The following is a 24750-nucleotide window of genomic DNA, read 5'->3' as shown; positions in this document are numbered from 1 at the left end:
ATGAATTCATCGCAACGTTTTAAGAATCGATGTATGCAAGTTATATGGCTATTGCGTGTCATGTATTACTAATATATGAAATCCACGAAATTACGTGTCAACGAATTAGTTGATTTTTATTAAACAACGAAATTTCATACCGACGATTTTCTAGACGTTTACAGTAAATGGTTTTATATAACATACAGTCGCATGTGACAATCGTTGACACACCGGGCGTCGGTGAGTGCAAGCTGCTGTCCGAGAAACTGTTCGAGTACCTCCCTAAGGCGGCAGCCTTCATCTACGTCCTCAACAGCGCCAACTCCGGCGGGGTCCAGGAGGACAGGGTACGTTATGTATACCAGCCTCGCTCGGAGAAACCGGGGTTTAACCCAGTTTTGCCTAGTGGGCTCTCCCATTCGTCTAATTGGATCAATTTATTTCCAAAATTATGGATGTCTAGTATATTTATTTCTATATTTAGAATATTTCTTACAGAAATTCCTTTAAGCAAACAGCACAGACACAGATGAGACGCCACATGATGCGGCGTCTCATCTGGGTCTACGCTGTTTGCGAAGGCCTTTTTTTTCTAGACGCTATGCATAAATGGGTTAATGCATGTGCTCAAGTGTCGTCCCAGATTAGCTTGTTCAGTCCGCACAGGCTAATCAGGGATGACACTTTCCAGCAACACTGGATGTTCGCTATGAAGATATTTCCATTAAACGTAAACAATCATTAAAGCGGACAGTGACGTCCCTGATAGCCCGTGCGGAATGCAGATTGTTCAAAGAGAGCGGCTCATACGTAATAATAACTAACCATCAGCATATCATACACCTTAACATAAAATATGATCCAACTACTAAATGCGACACTTTCTGTAAAAATAATAAAATGTGTCCTCAAAAGACATGTTGTATACGTATTAAGTTACGACCATCTACACTCGTTTTCTTCAAAAACAAATACTATTGATAAATGAGCCTCGCTCTGGGAAAACTGGGCTTAATGTATGTGCGTTAAGCGTCGTCCTATATTAGCCTGTGTTGTCCCCACAACCATAATCCCTAATCCGTGACGACACTTTCCGATGTAACATTTCGTTAAAAGAAAGTCTGTTTTAAACGAAAATATAGACTAAGCGAAAAGTGTACTGTCTGATTAGTATTTGCGACTCTAATGGTTGAAGACTTTTTTGAGGACAGTTTATTCTTGAAATTATTTATGTATTGCATAAAACCGATTCTTTACAAAAAAATACACCTGAAGATGACACAAGTAAAACAAGGGGTATTTCTGATTATCAAATACACTTTACACGGCATTGGCAAGATTAGTTAATTAACAAGAACATGGCTTTTATTTATTAATGATTGTTTGTATAAAAATGATACAAATATACATAGTTATATGAGCATTGTTCTGGGAAAACTGGAATTAAGTCATGTGAATAAAGTGTTCTCACAGATTAGCCTGCAGTTTGCACAGGCTAATCAGGTACGACACTTTCCGCATTGAAATGATTTTTGTTTAGGAAATACATTTTGTACTTTCTTCAAACGAAAAAGTCCATAAAAGCGGAAAACGTCGTCCCTGATTAGCCTGTGCGGACTGCACAGGCTAATCTGGGAGGACACTTTACGCACGTGACTAAAGCCTCGTATAATCAATACGTATCTTGTTGTTCGCAGCTTGTGACGATCTTCAATCGCCTGAAGCTGGAGGAGACTAAGGGCGGCTTGTTCAGTTTCGACCCCAGTTGTACCATGTTTGTGTGCAACAAGTGGGATATCGTGGAGGAGCGGGAGCGGAACCAGCCCGGTTCCGAGGCGCAGGTCTGGCAGGACACGGTGGATAAACTGAAGAAGCACCTACCGGGCTTCTCCTGGGACAGATATATGTACAAAATGAGCACCACTGAGGTACGATTAATTGAGCGTCGTTCTGAGAAAACTGGGCTAAATGCATGTGCGTAAAGTGTCGTCCCAGATTTGCCTGTGCAGACCGCACAGGCTAATCAGGGACGACACTTTCCGCTTTTATGGTATTTTAAGTTTCAAGGAAGTACATCCTTACCGAAAATCAAGTTTCGGCGGAAAGTGTCGTCCCTGATTAGCCTGTGCGGTCTGCACAGGCTAATATCGGGTGACAGTTTACGCACATGCATTATGCCCATTTTTATCAGAACACGACAAAATTGCTCTTTCGTTCGCGTTTGTATTTGCATCTTATTGAAACACGCGGTTGCACCGGAGAGGGTTATAATTTACAAATGCACAACGACTGGGTATGCAATATAGGTATGCCGATTTTGCTTTGTACAGAGTTATTTTTAAACAGTTGTTTGCATATTTGATTGCATCTCGCGAGTGTACAACAATACGATTGCATACTTGTCATCGTTAAAGCAGCCATGCATGTTTGATTCTCGCTCTGGGAAAATTAGGCTTAATGCATGTGCGTAAATTGTCGTCCCCGATTAGACTGTGTATTCCGCACAGGCTTGTCCAGGACGACACTTTTCGCCTTAACTGGATTTTGTTCAGAAAAGACTTTATTTAAACGGAACATTCCATAAAAGCGGAAAGTGTCGTACCTGATTAGCCTGTGCGGGCTAAAAGGCTTATTTGGGAGGACACTTAACGCACAATCATAAATCACAGTTTTCCAACACCTGCTTGTACCGCAAGTAAATTGCAATTCACACGTGTTTCATTACACACAACGAACGTTATTCACTCTGTTATCAAACTAACCACATAGAATCTTATAAATCATTTTGCTTGTTACGACTTGCAAATAGATGTTAAGATTTGACCTTCAGCCCCATTAATTATACTTTAACTTGAATAGGATCGTATTCAAGAATACGATATACATTCTACCGGCACAGTTTGCGTGGGTCCTCGATGATATTTATGCGGTAAACTGAAATCGGAGATATTAGTTGACATACTTGATATCGTGCAAACAGAAGTATTGATACTTTTTATTGCATATTCAATTGAGTCGTGTTCTGGGAAAACTGGGCATAATGCATGTGCATGAAGTGACGTCCCAGATTAGCCTGTGCAATCCGCACTTTCCGCCTATATTAGATTTTTGCTAAAAAGAGACTTCATTTTAACGAAAAATGTCGGATTGCACAGGCTAATCTGGAACGACACTTTACGCACATGCATTATGTCCAGGTTTCTCAGAACACGACTCAATGAAATGTTTAAAGGCTCTATAAAGGTCACAAATTCAATTATTATGCATATCAACTGGTCTAATTTTTACCTGATTTCAGTTACTCTTGCATAAAAACTGCTAATAACACAGCTTAGGTACAACGTTGTCAAGAATTATGGAAGATAAACCCGTTTCATAATTGGAAGAAATGTTTACATTTTTGCAACTTACGTGATTGGTAGCCTCAGAGCGTTGACATATGCTAAAAATAGCCGAAAGAAAATTCAATTTTTATTCTATTTTAACAACCTTTTACCAGCAGAAAGTAACTTAGATCACTTCAAACGTTTTAACCATTTAGAAAAGACCTACTTTGTGAGTGATACCGGAAAACGTTAAAAGTCGTCGTTATATTTTTGGTGACCTGAGTCACTTTCACTTTCTCTTTCACGAGTTAACAGCAATGTAAATAAACTGATTGTTTGTAAACGCACTTGACTTGGAGGACACTTTATTTTGAGCTCAAAACAAGTTGTATTGCTAATTTTTTTATTATTATGTCTAAAAGCATATATATATATATATTGTTTTTTGATAACCTTTATAAATAAAATATGAAAAAAAATATTTAAAAATGTATAAATAATTACGTATCTTCACCTTTATAGAGCCTTAATAATTTTCACTGAAGGTAAATATTAATGATTGTTTCCTAATGTGACTGTATTTAAGAAAAATATTGTTCGTTTAAGATCTTTTTGACAGAATCGTATATCATTCCAATTTAATTTATATTTAAGATATTTAATTATAGGTAATGTTTTCATATCTTAAATTTTAACGTAAACCGTTGCAAAAAATAGAAATTTACGAAAAATATTAGAGTTACGTTGTTAATTATATTGAATGAATGTACCAAATATTCACCACTGAGATATTGCTATAGTTTGTGTACCGGTGTACCCGGAAGGTTTAGATATTTACTCCCGGTATGTCCGTTTTTTATCGTGTGCCGATTTGTCGATCCGAATCTGGATTCTTCAAAAAATGGGAATACATGTACTTCTTCTTTTTTGTCATTATACATGTAGTTTCGTTTGTTACAGACATTAGGGAAAACAAAAATATGGATGCGTCAACTAAAAAATAATTAAGTTATGTTGATGAAACGCTGTATGAGGATAGACGGCCATATGCGGAATATGCACGTTATTTCACTGTTATCAGACCAAAATTGTGATTGCTCTGGTTACAGAAATAGTCGGAAACTAAAATCTACATCTAGCCATACAAACAGGTTCTGAAGCTAAGTTCGTACAACTTATGAGTCGTGTTCTGAGAAAACTGGACATAATACATGTGCGTAAAGTGACGTCCCAGATTAGCCTGTGCAATCCGCACAGGCTAATCAGGGACGACACTTTCCGCTTTTATGATATTTTTAGTTTCAAGGAAGTCTCTCCTTACCGAAAGTCACTCTGGGATGACACAGTTTTCTCAGGACAAGGCTCTTATGGAGATCTGTTCTTACTCCGACATCATAAACCCGGTAGCGGAATGTTGTTTGTCTAACCCATTTATGCCTAGTGGACTTTCCCATCCTTCTAAATTGGATCAATTTATTTCCAAAATTAGGGATGTCTAGTATATTTATTTCAATAGATTATATTTAGAATATTTCTTACAGAAATGAATATTTCTTACAGAAATTCCTTGAAGCAAACAGCACAGACCCTGATGAGACGCCGAATCATGCGGCGTCTCATCTGGGTCTACGCTGTTTGCCAATGCCCTTTTTCTAGACGCTAGGCATAAATGACAATCCTCTAGTAATTTACTGGACCGGTTGTTCCGCATATATCCCATAAACTTTCACAAGACAATCCGTTGGGTTCTGTGCTTAATAACTCTATCACCGATCACCTATATTTCCGATAAAATGCGTTGTACGATGTAGATAAAAGGTGCGTTGAATGTATTAGCCTTTAATGTACACCGATGAAATCTCTGCAGCTGATGTCAAACAAAACGATGCTAATTTACGTTTTGTTCGTGTATCATAAAACGTTACACAATATATGAAGTTGCTGATTCAACCGGTGTTAGTTCTTAAGAAGGTTTATGATATAATATTACAATTACCGCATAATTATTTTACATTTTTATACTTTGTTAATTCTTATTCAGAAAATAAATTCACGTAAGTTGTTTATTCAGGCCAGCAGATACATCACTTCCGGTATCGGCTACACGGAACGGTATGCGGCGCTGATGGGAGGGCTGCAGAAGCTGATCTTGTCGAGCCTCACGGGCAACGCGAACATACACTACAGGTTAATAATTTGAGCCGCGCTCGGGAAAAAACTGGGCTGGATGCATGTGCATAAACTGTCGTCACAGATTTGTATGTACAATCCGCACAGGCTTATCCGTGAAGACACTTTGCGCACATGCATTGAGCTCAGAAAGAGGCTCAATAGAGACGTGTTCTAAGAAAACGGGGCTTAATGCATGTGCCAGTCAGCACAGGCTAATTAGGAACGACACTTTCCGGTTTAATGGTATTTTTCGTTTTAAGGAAGTCTCTTCTACACGAAAATCAAGTTTCGGCGGAAAGTGTCGTCCCTGATTAGCCTGTGCGGACTGCACATGCTAATCTGGAACGATACTTTACGCACATACATTAAGCCCAGTTTTCTCAGAACGCGACTCAATAGATCTCCATTATCTAGCTGCATGCTCTGGCTGTTCAGTTTTCTTTAAATTAAACATTGCTTACATTCCATTCTCCGCAATTATTGGCTAGAACAGTACTTATAACTCATGTATTTTTTTCACAAAAAGTCATAACCAATATATGGATAGAATAATTGTTTTGTAGGCTTCCTGTATCATTTAACCTCAATTTCCAGATGGATAGGCAACTTTCTCGAGCAAATACGGAAGTACGTGGCTGCACGCGTTAATCGTGCTCGCGCAACGGAAGTGGAAAAGAAACGCCTGTTCGAAGAAGTGAACACTCGTCTGGCGACGCTGAGAGAAGACGCGGGCCACGTACGTGTGTCTATTTTAAACCTATTGAACTCACCACTCTTGAGTTAATACCACTCATGTCTTTTACTATTAATATTGGACATAATTTATACTCACGGTTGTTTACAGAACTCTCCTAATAATGTTTCTAGATTTGCCTTTTTTCTGTGTTTAGTTTAAACCTATTTATTTTAGCTCAACGAAAGCTTAAGGCTTATTTGAAACACTCTCGAGTCCGTTTCTTGTTACTAGAACCAGTACTTGGTGTCCATGGGGAAGATGGAAAGAACTCTACGATAGTGGGGATCGAACCCATGAACTACCGGTCGCTAGACGGACACCATATCCACTACGCCATGGCGACGGTATTTCAGCATCGTTCATATGCATAAAGTGTCGTTCCGTATTAGCCTGTGCAGTCCGCAAGGCTAATCAAGGACTGAATTTTCTTCCTTTATGGAATTTTTCATTCACGGAAGTCTCTCCTTAGCGAAAATTAAGTGAAGGCGGAAAATGTAATACCCGATTGGCCTGTGCGCACTGCACACGCAAATTTGGGACTACACTCTACGCACATGCATTAAGCCCTATTTTCACAGAACGAAGCTTAAATCACTAGTTGATGTTGACAATACTATCTGCGGAATACCGTTAGTGCCATCGAGGTTACACATTAAAATTCGGAGGGCGACAATGCGATTGTGCAATAGTACGATGGCGACAATGCGATAGTACGATGGCGACAATGCGACAACGCGATAGTACGATGGCGACAATGCGATAGTCATATCGTACTGTCGCCATCGTATCATCGCATTGTTGCCATCGTCCTATCGCATTGTCGCCATCGTACTATCGCTATGTCGTACTGTCGTCATCGTATTATCGTATTGTCGCCACGTACTAAATCGCACTGTCGCCATCGTATTGAAGCACTGTTGTCATCGTTTTATCAGATTATCGCATTGTAGCCATCGTACTATCGCACTGTCGTAATCGTATGATCGCACTGTCGCCATCGTACTATCACATTGTTGCCATCGTATTGTCGCACTGTCGCCATAGTACTATCGCATTGTCGCCATCGTATTATCGCGTTGTCGCATTGTCGCCATCGTATTATCGCATTGTAGCCATCGTACTCTCGTCGCGTTTTCGCCATCGTACTATCGCGTTGTCGCCATCGTTCTATCACACCATCGCATAGTCGCCCTCTGGATTTTAATGTGTAACCACGATGGCCCTAACGGTATTCCGTAACTATCTCCTTAGGATAATTCTGGATTTGCATTTTCCTGTATTTATTCAACAGGTGAAGAAGAGATTACGAGAGTTTGCTCAGGTCAGATGTCGCAATCTTGCGAGTTCTCTCTTCGCGCATTTACACGACCCCGATGTACAAGCTCGGATTAAACTATGGACAGATTTACAGGCGCCGGTTATCGAAGCGGACGATTTTGACGCGACGAAACTTAAAGGAGAGCGTATGATACAAGCCCGAATAATGGATGAAATCACGAAGTGGGAAGCTGGTAACAAAATAGTGAAGACAGTTCAGGACGAGCTTACACACGAATTTAAGCTTGAATGCAAGTTATTGACGGAAGAGTGTACTGATATTCAGAACCTCATAGAAGGCGATATAATAACTCCAGAGAGAAGATTGTCAGGTATGGTTGTAAATAAATATGTCTGTCACCCACCGATAATCTAACCCAAATGTGAATAATACCTCCACAACAGTTCTTTGTCTTGCTTAATAATTAGACTGGTTTGTAAGGTCGGCAATGCCATCTTAAAACTGCATTTCCGTTTATATCAAAAGTTAAAAATGTTACTTACTTCTGGTAAAACCTTTCGTCATATTGGTCATTTATGAAACCTTCAGACAAGTACAACCATAACAATATTGAATAAAAATTAAATAAACTTTTACAAAGGTCACTAAGAAATAATGTATGATTGTAATTCGTGAGCTACGAGCGACTGCTGTCTAGTTTTGTCGTAATGGTCTTTTATAGATTTTGGGAAACAGGTCATTGAAGCGAAAACATCTGTATTTACCACAAGTGAAAAGGTGATTTTGATTGTGGCTGCCCCCCTATGGATCCCCGTGGTTACAGCCGCCTCGTTGTTGTTCCTGCCAGTGGGGGTTGGGATGCTTATAAAACAGACCGTTCAGGCAAAACAGCAACGAACGGAATATATGAAAGATAAAGCGAAGTACATGACAATATGGACAGAACAAGTGATCGAAGATTTCTTTAAAGAGTCGGTCATCGACAAATTTATCTCAGAAACGTACATGTCCTTGTTTGAGAGGAAAATAAAGGACCTTTGCGAAGAAACTATTCCGGCACAGATAAAGGCAGACATTCAACAAGTGGAGCAAATACAGAGAGACCGGCGGTCCTCCAAGACAATTACCCGAGAGTTTAAGCCTATTCAACTCACGTTGCAGGACATAATTGGACAACTCAAACTATACGGATTAAAATTCGTCACGAAAGACTTGATCGATGTAGCGCAGATTCGGCGAATCCGTGAAATTGGCAAGGGCAGCTTTTCCACAGTGTACTCGGCGCTGTATCCGGCCACTGGAAATTGCAGAGAAGTGGCTCTGAAGATCCTAACGCTGCGCTCTGCAGACTTATACTCGCAGCTGACCGAATTGGAGTGCCTAAGGTTAGCTTTGCTGGCGGCGGTAAACGCCTTTTTATTGGAAACAACTTAACCTATTTATGCCAAGCGTCTAGAAAAAAGGCCTTGGCAAACAGCGTAGACCCAGACGAGACGCCGCATGATGCGGCGTCTCATCAGGGTCTGCGCTGTTTGCTTAAAGGAATTTCTGTAAAAAATATTCTAAATATAGAACTAAATATACTAGACATCCCTAATTTTGGAAATAAATTGATCCAATTTAGAAGGATGGGAGAGTCCACTAGGCATAAATGGGTTAAAGAAGAATCGGATTACAATGTGCTTTTCTTGTTCAAACTAGCGATCTACTTTAGCAATCTTCTTAGTCATTACAATATTGTTTTTTTGGTAACTTAAGCTATCCATTTTCATAGCAGTGTGCATTCTACGATTTTTATTTTCCGGTTTCACGTGTTCAAAGACACTATAACTCAATAATAAAAGTAATATCGATTAATTTTGACACGTGAACATTACCTTAAATGAAATAAATATTGGGCACGACTACTAATGCAGTATTTGTTTAAATCATTATAATCTTGGGTTACAATCCATTCAAGCTTTGCGCATTGCAGGAAACTCAAACAACATGAAAACATCGTAGAGTTCATCGGTGTTTGCTACTCTGATAAAATGCCTGCGATCACTGAAGGGGGCAGTCTGGAAACCATGAGTCAACACAGACTCATGTTCATGTTTGAAATATGTGACCAGTCATTAGAAGACTTCATCTTCAAAACGCAACATCTACAATGCGGGTTTGTATTATGCAGGATTGTCTGACACTTGTGCTTGCAGATAGTATTTTTCTCTGAAACGCATCTTCATTTGCGATCGATTGCAATTTTTTTAGAAATGTGCACAAAATATCAGTTTACAATCGATATATTATCTGTGAGCAAATTTGGCCAAATACATTATCACAACGAATTGCTATACATGTAGTTGATTTTGATACGGAATAAGGAAAACAAAACACATTACGTCTTCTTGAAACAATTAATATATACCTCTAACAATATGTGACATAGCATGTGATAAGTACTAAGTTTGCGTTATGTGTTAGGGACTGTTCATAACTTCAGGTCAGCAACTAATTATACACAAATATTAACTGTTTGATGGCAAAATGTCACTTTTTGATGGCGGTTAGCTGTTAATCATTCGCCGAATGGATAAGTGTCAATGCTTCAATCATAATGCAAATGAACTTGCTTGTATCTAAATTATATTCAATAACAATTCAATGCTAAAATAAATGCTTCGTGTGACATATATATGGTTATTTCATGACTATTAGGCACTACGACTCAAAAGATCGACCGACCGAAGCCCTAGATTTCTACGTGATGGCAGGGGTTGGCATAGCCAGGGGACTGGCTCACATTCACGCCAGCAACTTTGCTCACAGGGATCTTAAACTAGCCAATGTCCTGGTAATGCCGAGATACCTTTTAAGAGATTTTAATATTTTCTCTTTATATGTATATGTCTCTGGAATTTCAATGTTCATTTAGTCCATGTTATAATCAATTTATTATTGTAACACTATCGGATTTTTATTAATTAATCTTATACTATTGCATTTTAAAAATGAAATGCGTAACAGTTTTAAACGTGTCAAAAATTTGGAAAACAAAACAACAACAATACATTCTTAAGTCAATTAGGTTTTGTTTAATGATAGACACTATTTCCCTCACTCAGTCGAAGAATGATATATGAGCCTCGCTCTGAGAAAACGAGATTCAATGCATGTGCGTTTAGTGTCGTTCCAGATTAGCCTGTGCAGTCCGCATAGACTTATTTGGGACGACACTTTACGCTTTCGGTCCTTTTCGTTTAAAGGAAGCCTCTACTTAGCAAAAAATCTGGTATAAGCGAACAGTGTCGTCCCTGATAAGCCTTTGCGGACTGCACAGGCTAGTCTTTGAGGATGATTTACGCACATGCTCATATGTATGTAGATGAGCAAAGGGGTGGTCAAGGTGTGCGACTTCGGCTTTGCCAAACACGAGACGGACTTATCTGGCACATACACAGGTACCCGTACACACATGTCACCGGAAATACTCTCCGGCAAGCCGTATACGAAGAAGACAGACATGTACAGCCTCGCTATAGTTCTCTGGGAACTTTGGTATGGAAGGTTAGTGTTAGTTAAAACAACAGTGATTGTGATACCAATATATGTTAAAAGCATGTAAAATGGGCACTTTAATTTTAGTTGTATTGGCCATATACTTTCGACTTGCATAAGCACTATACTTTTAACGTGCATATGCACTATACTTTTAACGTGCAAAGGTGAAACAATTATGACTATGTAGAATGCAAAAAATTTAAAATTTGATTGTTATTATTATCTTTTTTGTAAGAATTCTGGGTCATATAGGGCTCGAATAAACGGGTTTTAACATTCAAAGATTTGTATAGACTGTTCCAAGGAGTTGTTTCCAGATTTATGCATGTGTGATTGTTTCTTTTTTGCTCTGTGTCGAATTCTAAAGAAATGTATCACTTGTCATTGATAAAGTTCCTTGTATTGATATAATTTTTGTATTGATATGATTTTTCTCCTGCAGACACTACTTGATTACACTACTATGTTTACACTGCTAAACATTCAAAGTATTTGATTGTAAACCATGAGACAATTTTTGTTTTATTTGTAATGCTCTATTTATTAATTGTTTACCCCAACCGTTAATTATGCACAGCGTTTGGTCACTAATTGAGTCGTGTTCTGAGAAAACTGGGCATAATGCATGTGCGTAAAGTGTCGTCCCAGATTAGCCTGTGCAATCCGCACAGGTTAATTAGGGACGACACTTTCCGCTTTTATGACATTTTGTGTGTAAATGATGTCTCTTTTAGGCAAATGTCGGGACGACATACATTATGCCCAGTTTTCTCAGAACGCGACTCAATTCTTAATCGTTTTTTTTCCCTTGAACAGACACGCGTATTCGGAAGACACTTACGATACTTTTGACGTCGGGACCCTACTAGATGCCATAAAGGAAGGGACCCGCCCAAACTGCAGAGAAAGATACGCCATACCATCTAACCTTGTTCAGTTGATCGAGAGATGTTGGGATGGCAATCCAGACGTACGACCAACCGCAGAGGAAGTGACAACAGATTTACAGATTGTGTTTAAGACCAGACACGCTACATAAATAATGTTATAAGATGGTTCATTAGAGAACATGGATTGAACATTCCAACTACTGATGATCTATTGAAGTGCGTCTACATGAATATATAGAAAGATCCCGTACTACATGTGGCACAGAACGTCTGCGTATGACACGTATACAATCATGCGTACAATCATGACAATTTATATACACAAGACAAAATAAAGAACAACTGTACACTGCTTTGAACCGTTGTATTCGAAGTAACTTGTACTTCAACGCGAACACCTATTCCAGTATGTGCATGAGCAACTCGGACGAACCAACAGGACGCATTTTATTATATAAATTGGACCGTGCTCTGAGAAAAAGGGGTTAAATGCATGTGCGTAAAGTGTCGTCCTAGGTTACGTCACTTTCCGCTTTCATGATTTTTGTTCGTTTAAAGAAAGTCTCTTCATAGCAGAAATCCAGTTTAGGTGGAAATTTTGGTCCATGATTAGCCTGTGCGGATTACACAGGCTAATCTGGGACAACACTTTACGCACATGCATTAAACCCCATTTTCACAGAGCACATTATTATTGTTAATGGAACAATTACTCTTTGGTCTACTGAGTGTGCAGGCACAACAGGTTTGTGGTTGATTCATGAACAGAGGTTTAGTAAAAAATGTGATTGTATATCGCGTAAATAAATGCATTATTCGAAATGTTAACTCCACAATATAATACATAATGCACTTGGAGACTTTTCTAACGCAACACTTTTCAAACTTTAATATCTCATTTATGAGTAAAGATTTTGATTTAAATTTTTACATGTGATCTAAGACCACATTCTGAGCAAGCACGTGAGTTAGGATGCCTGCAATTTACCAAAGTGCGCTGTTGCGCTTTTGAATATTCATATGATCCATACATTTTTAAATTAATTTTATGTTTTCCTGGTGCAAGAACTCACCTAAAATGATATATATATATAAATTTAGAATACTATGGCGTTTCACCATTTCCACGTGCACACAGATGAAGCCATACATACCCCACCTGTTAAATCGCTCGTTCGTCACGGATGAATAATTTTATCATGAGCTTGCTTCGATTAAAGTCACATGATCACATGTACACTTTTAAATCAAAATTTTAACTCACAACTGAGATATTCAAGTTTGAAAAGTGTTGCGTTTGAAAGGTCTTGAAGTTTAATGCGAGTAAGACAAATTTCTTCTTTATTATTTACAAACAAGAATGCAACCATGTAATGGCAATATAGTTGTTTTGTTACATTATTTTATTGTCTTACAAACGCATGTAAGTGTTCGTTATAACGGTGTATTGGTTAGTCTGTTATTATACAAGTTACGAATTTGTATGATATACGTTATGATTTACAGTTAATACTATTACATTAGTGAACAATAAACACATCCCAGCTTCAAAACTACCTTATTTGCATCTAAGCCTTGCATGTTTATATATATAAATTTTATGGTGGCATTTCTAAGTTAAAATTAAATGGGTTTTTTAGTGCATTTTTACGACATGAATATATAAACATTGAACATTGCATTAAATAAGTACATAGGTTGGTTTTTATTGGAGGACTTGTGAGAGAACTTATGAAGTATGTCTGAGAAGAATGTTTGTCAAAAACATAAAAACATTTTTTTATAATTGAAACAACTTTTGCCAATTCTAATTTCACCTGATCTTGATGTTGCTTCTTGTTGAGATGATTCTTCATTATATGAGGTCGCATAAAGGTCGTATGCAATTATATATCGAGCTTTGGAATATTTAAATAGTGTGTGCGTGCTTAATGGTTTTAAAAACAGGGGGGGGGGACTTTGTGATATTGCCTATATGTCTTGTTTTAATTTCCTAAATATAATTTGACTAATGTATTTCAGAAATTAATCGTCCAACATTAAATAAATGTTCAGCGCTAAAGATCAAATGTATGCCATTCATAACGCCTTTCATAATGCCGTAAATTCACGAGCAGGACTCGGTGTTATTTCGGCCATCTTGTTTTTAAGTTTTCCATTGTATGTTTTGGAACTTTTGTCCTTGTTTTAGTATATTTTTCAAAACCATTCGTGTAACAGCATTCATATGGTGTCCAATCATAATTTAGTCAGACTTTGATTGCCGCTTTACGAACGTTAAATACCCTTCAAACAATGATTTGCACATTGTGATTAGTCATAACTATCCTATATGTAGTCGTTGTGCTTCTGTAAATCATGTCATGTTCAAATAAAATATGAAAATAACACCCACAGTTGTATTGAGATATCATACATTGTATTGATTCAGAATTAGGATAGTATTGTGGATATATTTTTCGCTCGAATATGTACGAATTACAGTTGTAGTTATAAAAGGCCACGTGTTGAACATCCCATCCATATACACATCATAGACAATCAATGTAAACTTGCTTCTCATTTTTCATTTCTTAAGCAAATGAATGTAGAATGTTAAACTATAAAACGTTGTGTTTTGTTTCATCTTCTCAACACAGCACAGGCCCGTAGCCAGGTTTTGAAAAGGAGGGTGCGAATATTTGCCATCGACGATTGTTATTAAGCAACGAAGTGGCGAAGGGGGTATGTGCGGGAGGGGATGTTCCTCCTGCAATCTGGGGCTTTGGAGGTCCTCCCCCTAGAATATTTTGAAAATGAAACGTAAACTCCTGCATTCTGGTCACTTTTTAATTGTATTTAGAGGCTGAAGTTATAGAGCATTTGTTTATGAAATTTCACTTTCATTGACCATACTCAGTGACTGATCGACATGAATATAATATAACATACATGTATTTCCCACCACGTTTTTCAATAACTAATCAAATTTAAAGAATGTAAAATCAAAAATAAGAACGGTATAAAAGATCATTATTTATTGGAATCTTGGAATCTTGATTAATTGGTGTGTTTTACCATTCCAACATTCTACAATTCATAAATCGAGCAAATTAAATGGAAATATTTGACTATTTTTCAAAACAATTGTTTGTCTGCTACTATGGATAGTACCAGAGGCCTAGCATTGCTCTTAACGTGCTAATAGTGTATTGTACAACAAACACTGATTAACAAAACTGGCTCTTCTCTAATGTGCACCAGTACTAAAAAGAAATCAAAATGGTATAACTGGTTACTTTATTTATTTATTTAACTATTTTTTACAAATAAGTTATCTTTCTCGAAACGAATTTCAGAAACATAGAACACTTAAGGTTTCATTAAGACCCTGTAACCACAAATTACTGGCCCTATGGTCTCAAAGTCCTTAAAAATGTATACCAGGACGTTGAAGAAAAAAGATGTACTTATTTGCCCATTATATGCTCAAGATCCGTCACAGTTGATGAAAATTAAACGTTAACTTCCACCTGATCATATGTTATAACGTTTTAAAATTCATTATAACAACTGTTTACATACCTAGTGTCAAGTTTGACATAATTAAAACATTGTGGTAAGGTTTGTATGTGGAGCACAAAAGATGCCATTAAGTGTTGGTAAAGTACGAAAAAGCTACATTGCTTTGTAACAATGATTTGTTTCCTTGTCATTCAAAAAAAACAATATCATGACTTGAGCATAGCTGATATTTTTTGCTGGAAAACACTTTAGAAGATCCGAAAACGGTTGTACGGGGATGTTACAAAAAGACAACGCAGTTTGTCAAAAATGCTGTGCACAATGTGTTATTGCTATAAATCGTGGTATAATGCAAAGTTATTAACCAGTGACCCATTAGTCTTCGGCAATAGTCGAAGGGTGTCCTTTGATTTCAGTCATTTTCGGAAGCTGACATAACATTCCGTTTATAATCATCTAAAATGTATTTTCTTTTTTATAAGAATTAATTTATTCAAGTTAATCAAATTGTTTTTCCAGCCATTTAGAGTGCCAGGTTAATAATGTTGCATTATACAGGCCGGCTTCTTAAATCTTCTCAAATTTTGATGTCACAGCTTCTGTTGGTTTCAACAATTCTACGGTTAAAACTTGTAAGTTAAAATCACGCACTATCTTGGAAATGACTTAATCGAGAAATTAATTAAATGGTGACCTGTCGGTTGCATATTGAATACAACATTATTTTAACGCTTAAATACGAAGACTCACTGGGTTCCTGGAAAAAATAAATAACCGCTTTTGCGTCCAATAAAATTGGATGCGAACCGACCCAACGCACTCCCTCCCCCTGGCTACGGGTATGTAGCATATGTTCACCAAATAGAAAAGGATAAAGTCCAAAGTATTTCTCCATCTATAGTAATATAATAGTACAAAAACCTGTAACATCTATAATTAATTCTACCTTCCATGATGTATCACTGAAACATTGCCAGCAAACATAAACTTTCGTCCATTTAAATTTCATTGATATATCTTCACTCGCGGATAACAGGTTAATACAATTAATACTTCAGTATAGTATCGGGACAATCGGCCCCCGTCATTCCCGAATCTCCCGCAACCAAAACAAGCAGAACGCCTACGTATTTTACATTTTTGGACGTGTTTGCGCTTTTCTACGTTTGCTTTAGTTTTCTGCCGTTGTAAACAGTATTTCAGTCATTTAACGGCAGTCGGTTAACATACACTTTTCCCGGGCCAGCTGGCTTTCCAGTACCAAGTGCGTCTACTAAGAACCAGTAACTGACAACTTCCTTACTTGAATCAGAGGTAGGGAGAGATGGCCATAGAAAGGATTTCTTGACCAATCATAACACAAGCGTTGTGCCCACGGCGGGATTGAAACCGCGAACCTCGGGTTTGTAGTCCAGCGCTCCCTCAACTGAACTAGCCGGTCCAATGTTGAGGCATTTAAGCGTAAAACGCATACAAACGTCGACGATAACAAACCCGTGTGTCTGATGCCGTGATCAGGAGAAGCATTTAGTTCAAATAATAAGCAAACTTGATATTCGTTTGTAAGTGCATGAATAGTTTAGAGTAGCTAAGATAAATTTAAGATTTGATTTGTATTGTTACACAAATCTTTAAATCCGGTGAGCTGAATGTTATAGAGATAAATTCTCATATGCATGAATTATTGGCCATCTTGCTTATTTTCATGTTTGACTAAGCTACTATTTATTTTAAGCAAAACAAATCATGGTGTGTACATTACATGTTTACTCTGAATCTCCAGTTTTATCGATCTGTTGAATAAGGACTTGGTACGGTATCGAAAAACATTGACGAAAATGAGTGACGAATTTTCTGAACAGAACAGAAATATAGTTTATAATTGCATCAGATTAAAACTAACAATGGCAACAGTAAAGAATTTGCCTTAGACTATTAACTCGTTTTTGCGTTCGGTCTTCCGCTGTGTTTGTAGCCAAATTTAAACAAATAAGTTAAAATGCAAATTTGTAATACCTTTATATTATTTTTAATGGTTGAATGTTTTAGTGGAACTTAAACCCTTCTGTCAGTTTGGGAAACGTTTAATTCACATTTCGTTAAGCAGATGTACTTAACATAGAAAAGCTATGAAGACAAACTCCGAATAGCAATGCTAAAGATCACTGGGCGACAAATCCAAGGATACTGTGGTTAGATTCCTGACGCGGCCATTTATTGTTTGTCGGAATTGTCTCGAAAAAATGTTCACAATCATTTTGCCCTGACCTTTAATTCAAGAAGATAATTTTACAGTTACTAGCACAACAACTTGCTAGTTGGATATGGACGAGTGGTTAAGGTGATATGCTTCAAATTGAAAGTACCCAGTATAAAATATTGGTTGTGCAATATATTTTTTTTTTTAAAGGGGCCTTTTCACAGATTTTGGCATTTGTTGAAATTTGTCATTAAATGCTTTATATTGGTAAATGTAAACATTGGATCTAACATTCTCCAGTACGAAATCAAGAATAAAATTTAAAAAAGAAAGAACAAAAGGTAATGCTCAGCAGGGCTCGAACCACTGACCCATGGATTCCGGGAGTAAAACGTCTCCCATTTAGACCTCTCGGCCATCCTTCAAGATACAATGTTGGGCGCATTTTATTCTTTATATAATCAATCCTCGTAGTTTCACAAAATATAGCGACAACAACAGAACTCTCCAAATTATTAATTCGTTTCGCGTTGCAACGCTTTATAATTTTAAGGTTTTAAATCGTCAAAAGATGCATATAATGACTATTTTAGAGCATGGTAAATATTCAGTTGTAATGTTTCCTCACAAATATCATAATAAAAACGAAAATTTGCGAATCTGAAACAACTTTTTTTAATTTGGTCAATTTACCCAAACGTGAAAAGGCCCCTTTAACACCCGAACGGAAGCATGAAGCATTGCATTTGTCGGACCGTCTCTATGTTCACCCGGACGTCCCGACGCTTGTGCTGTTGACCGTTTGTCATACTAGAATCTATACAGGGATTTCAATAGACGCATATTCCTGCATTTGAGGGAAGCAAAGTGAAATTGATTAGTTTTATTTACAGAAGAAAATAATCTTCCCTAGGTTAATTTAACACAATAAAATTCTTGCCAAAGGATCATCCTTGTGTATCTTATAAACCCCCTTGATCAATTGCATTCTCTAAATGGGAAAAGCACAATAACATATCTAGTTTCATATTCCTCTTAAGCATACTACTGGCACACAGTTGATTTCAGTCCTGGCCATACGCTGTTATACTTGTAATGATGTGTATTTTGAAATTGATTAAGTATGCGATCCATATATACAATTCTCGGTGATTAATTAAACTTGTTATATTATTTTTATCAATAAAAAATCAATGATATCACAAATAGTGTGTTATCAATTCAGTTATTATACACATTTTGCAGTTCATTTTACTAACTTCAGCATAAATTATAGTTATGATATAATATGAATTTCCCACCAAATGTAAATTGTTTAGCATAAATAATGTTGATGAAATACAATATATCTAAATATCAGAATGTTATCATTGGTTCATATTTACTGCACTATGACATATTTGGAGATGGCTTGAGACAAACCCTGGCACTTGACACAGGATGTCCCATAAAGCCCAAGGTAATCCGGTAATGGCTGAATCCGACTCACACGAAATTGCCTATCCCAGTGAATTCATTTACGTCCAATGGTCCCCATCAAATATCCACATGCTTTGTTTATATTCGGATGATATTTTATAATACATAGAATAGGGTTATAACGATTTTAATTGAAATTATGAACAAATGATCAACATAATATATTTTCTCATAACTGCCCTATAGACTTGTTCATTTGTCGTGTTACGCAATTACAATTGAAATCTTTTAATTTGCTTTCATTGTATGTTTTTAAATGAAAGCTTTCATGCAAAGTAGCCAGTTTTGAAATATAATGAATTATAAGTACAGTAATCTTATTCAGTTAGCTTTGAAATTACTTTTACATCACATAAAAATAATATTCAATAATTGTTTTATATTGTAGTCTCGAAATGTAGTGTGCTCAATGGCTATTTATATGCTTGGCGAATCTCGCTCAAATTTCACAGTTGAATGACGTTAATGAAGATGAATCTAAAGAAAGGAATTGGGCTGCGAAGAGGTTTGGAACAATGAAGGCATTTAGTCTTTTTACAGTATTAAAAATACAGGCCCAATTTTTTTTCGCTACTCTTTAACCACTGGGTAAATCTTGCTCAAACTTTTACAGTTGGATGGACTAAACGTGTTAACATGTATTATAAAGTTATTTTTACTGTGACTAATTTAGCTGAAATATTGCCCTTTATTTTTTTCTCCAATGACGAATATATAATGGTTTTGTGTTTGTCCAAACATGTGTTGTTGGGGCATAAGTGTATGTGGCATTCGATTTCTTTTATCTTTTCCTTGGCATTTACTGAAGCTCATTATTTCCAAAGTTAAAATCCATCAAATTAAGACATGTAATGTTAATACTCAAACAATTGCTAAAATCACTGAACAAGTTCCTAAAATTTAAATGAATAATCGACCTCATATTGGTATTTTCATGCATTCATAAATATCCTAACAACATATGCATGAGGGCATTTAATGGATGAAACAACACATCAAAACAATCAATGAAATTCTGTGTATACATGTATCCTTACCATATACATGTTTTATCTATAATTGTATTTTTTTTTAAATACAGTTTGACCTAAAATGGTTGTTAATACAAACGTAGTTGAAATGTGTTATGGACTACATCGGCCTGAAAATGCAGTTAAGAAACCAATACAAAATTATTAGTATGTCAGATTGAATGCTTAACATACAGTAAATACATTTTATACACTTCATCCTATAGAGAAGAAACATATTTAAATATGTGTTGTTACTTCTAACATGTATTACATTTTTATAACTTATTTGTAATGTATTACCATGATGTTAAGCCATTTTGAAAATAACCAGACATATAAAAACATATTTTAATTCAATACAATATTAAAAATATCAATTGTTTTTTATGTCTGCTTGCTCTTGAGTTTGTGCCAAGTCTTGCGTCCTCGAGCATCGGCTTGTCTTGATGTTTGTGATCAAACTGTATCCTCTTTGATGCAGTAGTTTCATGCTACATTACGATTAAAACCCGGCACTTTAAGCATATAATACGATATCAAGGTCTGCGAAAGCGACCCAAAATACTGAACTATTCAAGATAAACAAAATACTGCAAGCTTAGGGTGTTCAAGGTTTAAATAATAATTCAAGTATTAGTGGTTCAAGATAAGCAAAACTCCTCAAGTTTAAGTGGTAAATATGTCAGGCGTTTTTTGAATAAAAGAATAATAGAACATACCACGCGTTTAAGTTATATCTTGTCACTGACATGTATAACTGATAATTTATTTGATTGTATTAACTACTTTAACGATCACTTATTTGATTTTGCTTTGTATTAATTATTACTATTTTGTTATTACTAATCACATTTTGTTAATATAGAATTTAACAGGAATTCATTTTTAGAACAAACTGCAGTTTAATAGTTTATTTTTTTATATAACTTCATCAAAATGTTTAATTGATATACACTTGCAAAAACTAGGTCACCGTGTCCAATTAAAAAAGGTTGTTAACACGCAATTAAGCTTAAGTAAGATATGTGACAACTCTTAAAAATATAGTTACCTCTCTAGAAATCAAGTAAGCTTATGTAAAATGTGAGAGAACTCTCATTAATATAGTTAACTTACATTTATTACCGCATTGTAAATGGTACAGAGGCCTATATTATTTGTCGAAAATGTGAACACTCTGGGATTCTATGCCGTTATTTATTTGAACGAATTTTAGGTCAAAGAAGAATGTTAAATTTGTGTAATTAAAATATAATTCAGATCATGTAATGTGGTTTTTTTCACTTTGCAGAAAGTTGGCATTTTGAAAAAAAAAATAAAGCGAGGGAAGTACCACACACAGCAGCGCTTTCACGTGATAGCGACTCTAATAAGCGATTGGTTGACTGGTATCTGCGACATATTTGAGACAGAGTGCTCTGGGCTGTTTCGAATGTCTATCGTGTCACGTTAGGTTGCATTTCATCTGTTCTTCCTCAATAGTATCACCTGCTATGTTGTTTACCTGAATTAGGTCAATTATACTGCATGCTCCAGAAGTTAACGGTATCGAATTCCATGCATAAACCGGAAGAAAGAGATTTGTTTAGTTCGATTCAATCTCAACTAACAGCAATTGTTAACGAGAGCGCCGATGGCGCTGAAAGCATAGTTGCAAGATACAGGGAAGATGCTGCTGAAGTAAATGTTTAGGTCAAAATATACTAAATAGTTTCCTTATATGTTTCGATGTAAAAGCGACAACTTTGAGCGAAAATAAATACAACATTTTGCAAAAAGAGACCCCCATAACCATACCTTTTCTTGACGGGCATTCTTAGCTGAATCGATTTAAGCAATAAAAAAGATTTGTCATGTTCAAACCAAAAACAAATTCGACTCAAATCAAAATCGACTGTTTTTGCGCCTTTTTCGGCCGTTTTCTAGTGGATTGTAACCTTTTGCAGTGCCATTTTTTACTTTAATCTCCAACTTTATCCTATTTCAGGGATTAAGTAGTGAACACCTATGCTTCCCCTATCAATATCTCCAAACGATAAAACCAGAACAAAGTGTACAACATGCCTTCGAGGAAAATATGATGATTTGTTTAGAAAGTACAGCCCTTCATGACTCGATTATTTAGTATATTGTAGCCTTAACGATTGCTGACATCACGAGTCGCCCCCCTTGTTAACAAAATGCTCTATTTTTAGAAACGGGAATTCCAAATAGTGACGAATGTGAATGGTTACAAAATGACATAACTATGAAAATAAATACGTAGAATTACATTATTTCACGCATACCATTATGCAACCATCCGTTTTCTTTTCCGACTTGATACATTTACAGCTTTCCATTTAATATTTTACAGACACAGCACTCGTCCAGAATTCACGCGAATCCATTAAATCCGATGCCACATTTAACCCGTTAACTCTACTCGTAACGTAAATTTCTGGCTCAAAGTAAAACATTTTAACTTCAATTAACACATCTCTTACTTTTAAACTCTACTTCATCAAATCCATAGAAAGGCACGTCAGAATCCATGTCATAAATCAGAAAACATTCATCGTACTTTCCGCCATTTTTTACACATTTTCAAAGAATAAAAGTGCTTTATGCCCCACTTCCTGCTGAGAATATGTTTTAATTTCTATTTATAATTAACCGATGAAATGTTCCATATACTTTAACCAGGGCCTTATTAATTCAGTTATGTAAACATTTGACCTCTCACAGAACAGTAAACGAAGGAAATAGAAATTGGGATCCCATATAGATCTAAATTAGGTGTGAGGTCACTATCAACAAGAACAGAATTGTTTTACGAACGAAATTTGTTCTAGGTTATAAAAAGATTTTTTGACATAAAACGGTCTTAGAAAAATTCACTAAAAACGGTGTCAGTAATATTCTTGGAAGAAAACGTTAGAAAAACGTTTCCCCCCAAAAAATTGTAAGAATTACCATATGCTAAATTAAATAGATATTTCGTCTGATTTTTGATCAGGTAAGGCTTCAGAAAGGTTAACCGACCGATGTGGATTTTCAAAATGTGGTATATACCTTAAGCATAGGTGCAAGCACCTATGCTAAAAACATATCGTTTTGACGTGCAGTTAACAAACAAATACCATTCTTAACACAATATATTGTTGTTGTTTTTCCTAGAAAAGTGGCACCAAACAATGTTACTTTTCGTTTACATGTAGTTTCCTTTAAATGTATGCGTTTCGGTAAAGTAAGGTCGAGGCCAGGCATGTCGAGTTAACGAAAAACTATTCCTTATTGTATATGTTTGTTTACAGTCATAAGAGTTTACCTTCATCTCCTGGCCATTAATGAGCTGAACGAAGCCAAAGAAACGATGAAAACAACCGCATACCTGCATCTCATTTGGAAGGACGCGTTTTTAACATGGGATCCACACCGATCATAATACAATAAATGACGACTTTTGGCCACAGGTAATTATTATTTAAATTCTATAAATCTTTGTAAATAATTTTATTTACATTAGTAAACAACACTGAAGAACTAGCGAAGTCTACCGCTTTCACGAACATTAATCTGGCACTCGTAAACTAAATAAGAATAAATTTTTCGCGTGCATTGATGACAACGATTGCATTCTTCTTTGTTCGTACACGTTAATAACGACTTTAATGAGACCACACCATTATACCTTATTTGCGACCTATATCTAATCGAAAAGAGGTATTTTCTATAATTTCAACTTTTTGGCGCGACTAGAACTTTTATGATGGTGCATTGAGCTAAAGTAACAATCATTTAACTATGCTTGAAGATAAATTCATTCATTTTAGTTTAGTTAAAGAAAATAGTCCGAAAAAAAATATACGAAATAAACAACATAGTAAATTTAGCAAAAGTAATATATTCATTCGGCTCTTTACTCTCCCTTCTATTTATCTTGTTAAGTATGAAGTTCGACGTTCGATTTATAAAGTTTTATTCGGATATATAAAACGTGGTCTATCAATAAAATTGACCTTTGGAAATTGGTCTGTACATTATACAAAATCAATACAACGGTTTTTAAGTCAGGAGCCATCAAAACATCTGATGCGATGAACGTCATAATCGGATGGTCCCAAACTGATTTAAGAATCCCCTCTCACACGTTTTATTGTTAAACATTGCAATTTTTTCTTTATTTACAATCCTTTTGGTACGTTAATTGATAAAGCATGGTTCATTTTAAGCTAGGAAATGGCCTGCTTTAATTACCAGAAACGATCCTGGTCAAAACGCATAGCATCCTCTGTCAAACGTTAAATTACACTTAAACGTCTAAGTTCAACACATTATTCAATTAGATACTGATTCTTAATCAATCATGAAACAGGATAAGGTATGGAAGCCTGACATTGCCTTGACGAATTCCAATCTGGAGTACAAGGAACTCGGCGTGGCGTCATTAAATGTTCACATTTGGTCTGACGGGACTGTGTTATGGTTTCCTTTTCAGGTACGTATAACAATTTAAAATGAAATGCCTTAACATAACATACATATATTTGCAATACGTGTAGATGTTTAATTACATTAGAAATAATTATTTTGGGGAAACGGGGTAACCAACTAATGAACAAATAGTGAGTATTTTAATTTTAT

The 24750-nt window shown here is 36.2% G+C and overlaps 1 protein-coding gene across 8 annotated transcripts in view; it reads left to right on the top strand.

Annotated features, from left to right (window-relative positions):
- The window catches only part of LOC127850051 (dual serine/threonine and tyrosine protein kinase-like), a 156061-nt gene that overhangs the window by 4220 nt on the left and 127091 nt on the right, over positions 1-24750 (top strand). For 3 of the 8 annotated variants that reach the window (XM_052382781.1, XM_052382787.1, XM_052382786.1), the window contains 10 exons: positions 189-329; positions 1680-1910; positions 5380-5495; positions 6075-6216; positions 7508-7865; positions 8217-8880; positions 9471-9653; positions 10196-10331; positions 10863-11044; positions 11855-14316. The exons of 4 other annotated variants lie outside the window; for them this stretch is intronic. In XM_052382781.1, coding sequence (XP_052238741.1) covers positions 189-329; positions 1680-1910; positions 5380-5495; positions 6075-6216; positions 7508-7865; positions 8217-8880; positions 9471-9653; positions 10196-10331; positions 10863-11044; positions 11855-12077 — 2376 coding nt within the window. In that variant the 3' untranslated portion in view covers positions 12078-14316. Of the gene's footprint in view, positions 1-188; positions 330-1679; positions 1911-5379; positions 5496-6074; positions 6217-7507; positions 7866-8216; positions 8881-9470; positions 9654-10195; positions 10332-10862; positions 11045-11854; positions 14317-24750 lie in introns of those variants that run through there. One more of the 8 variants, XM_052382788.1, reaches the window with a different exon arrangement.

Source organism: Dreissena polymorpha, chromosome 11 (genome assembly GCF_020536995.1).
Source record: "Dreissena polymorpha isolate Duluth1 chromosome 11, UMN_Dpol_1.0, whole genome shotgun sequence".
Lineage (NCBI taxonomy): Eukaryota > Metazoa > Mollusca > Bivalvia > Myida > Dreissenidae > Dreissena > Dreissena polymorpha.
The sequence above is the reverse complement of the archived record's forward strand: the minus strand, read 5'-3'. Positions and strand labels throughout refer to the sequence as shown.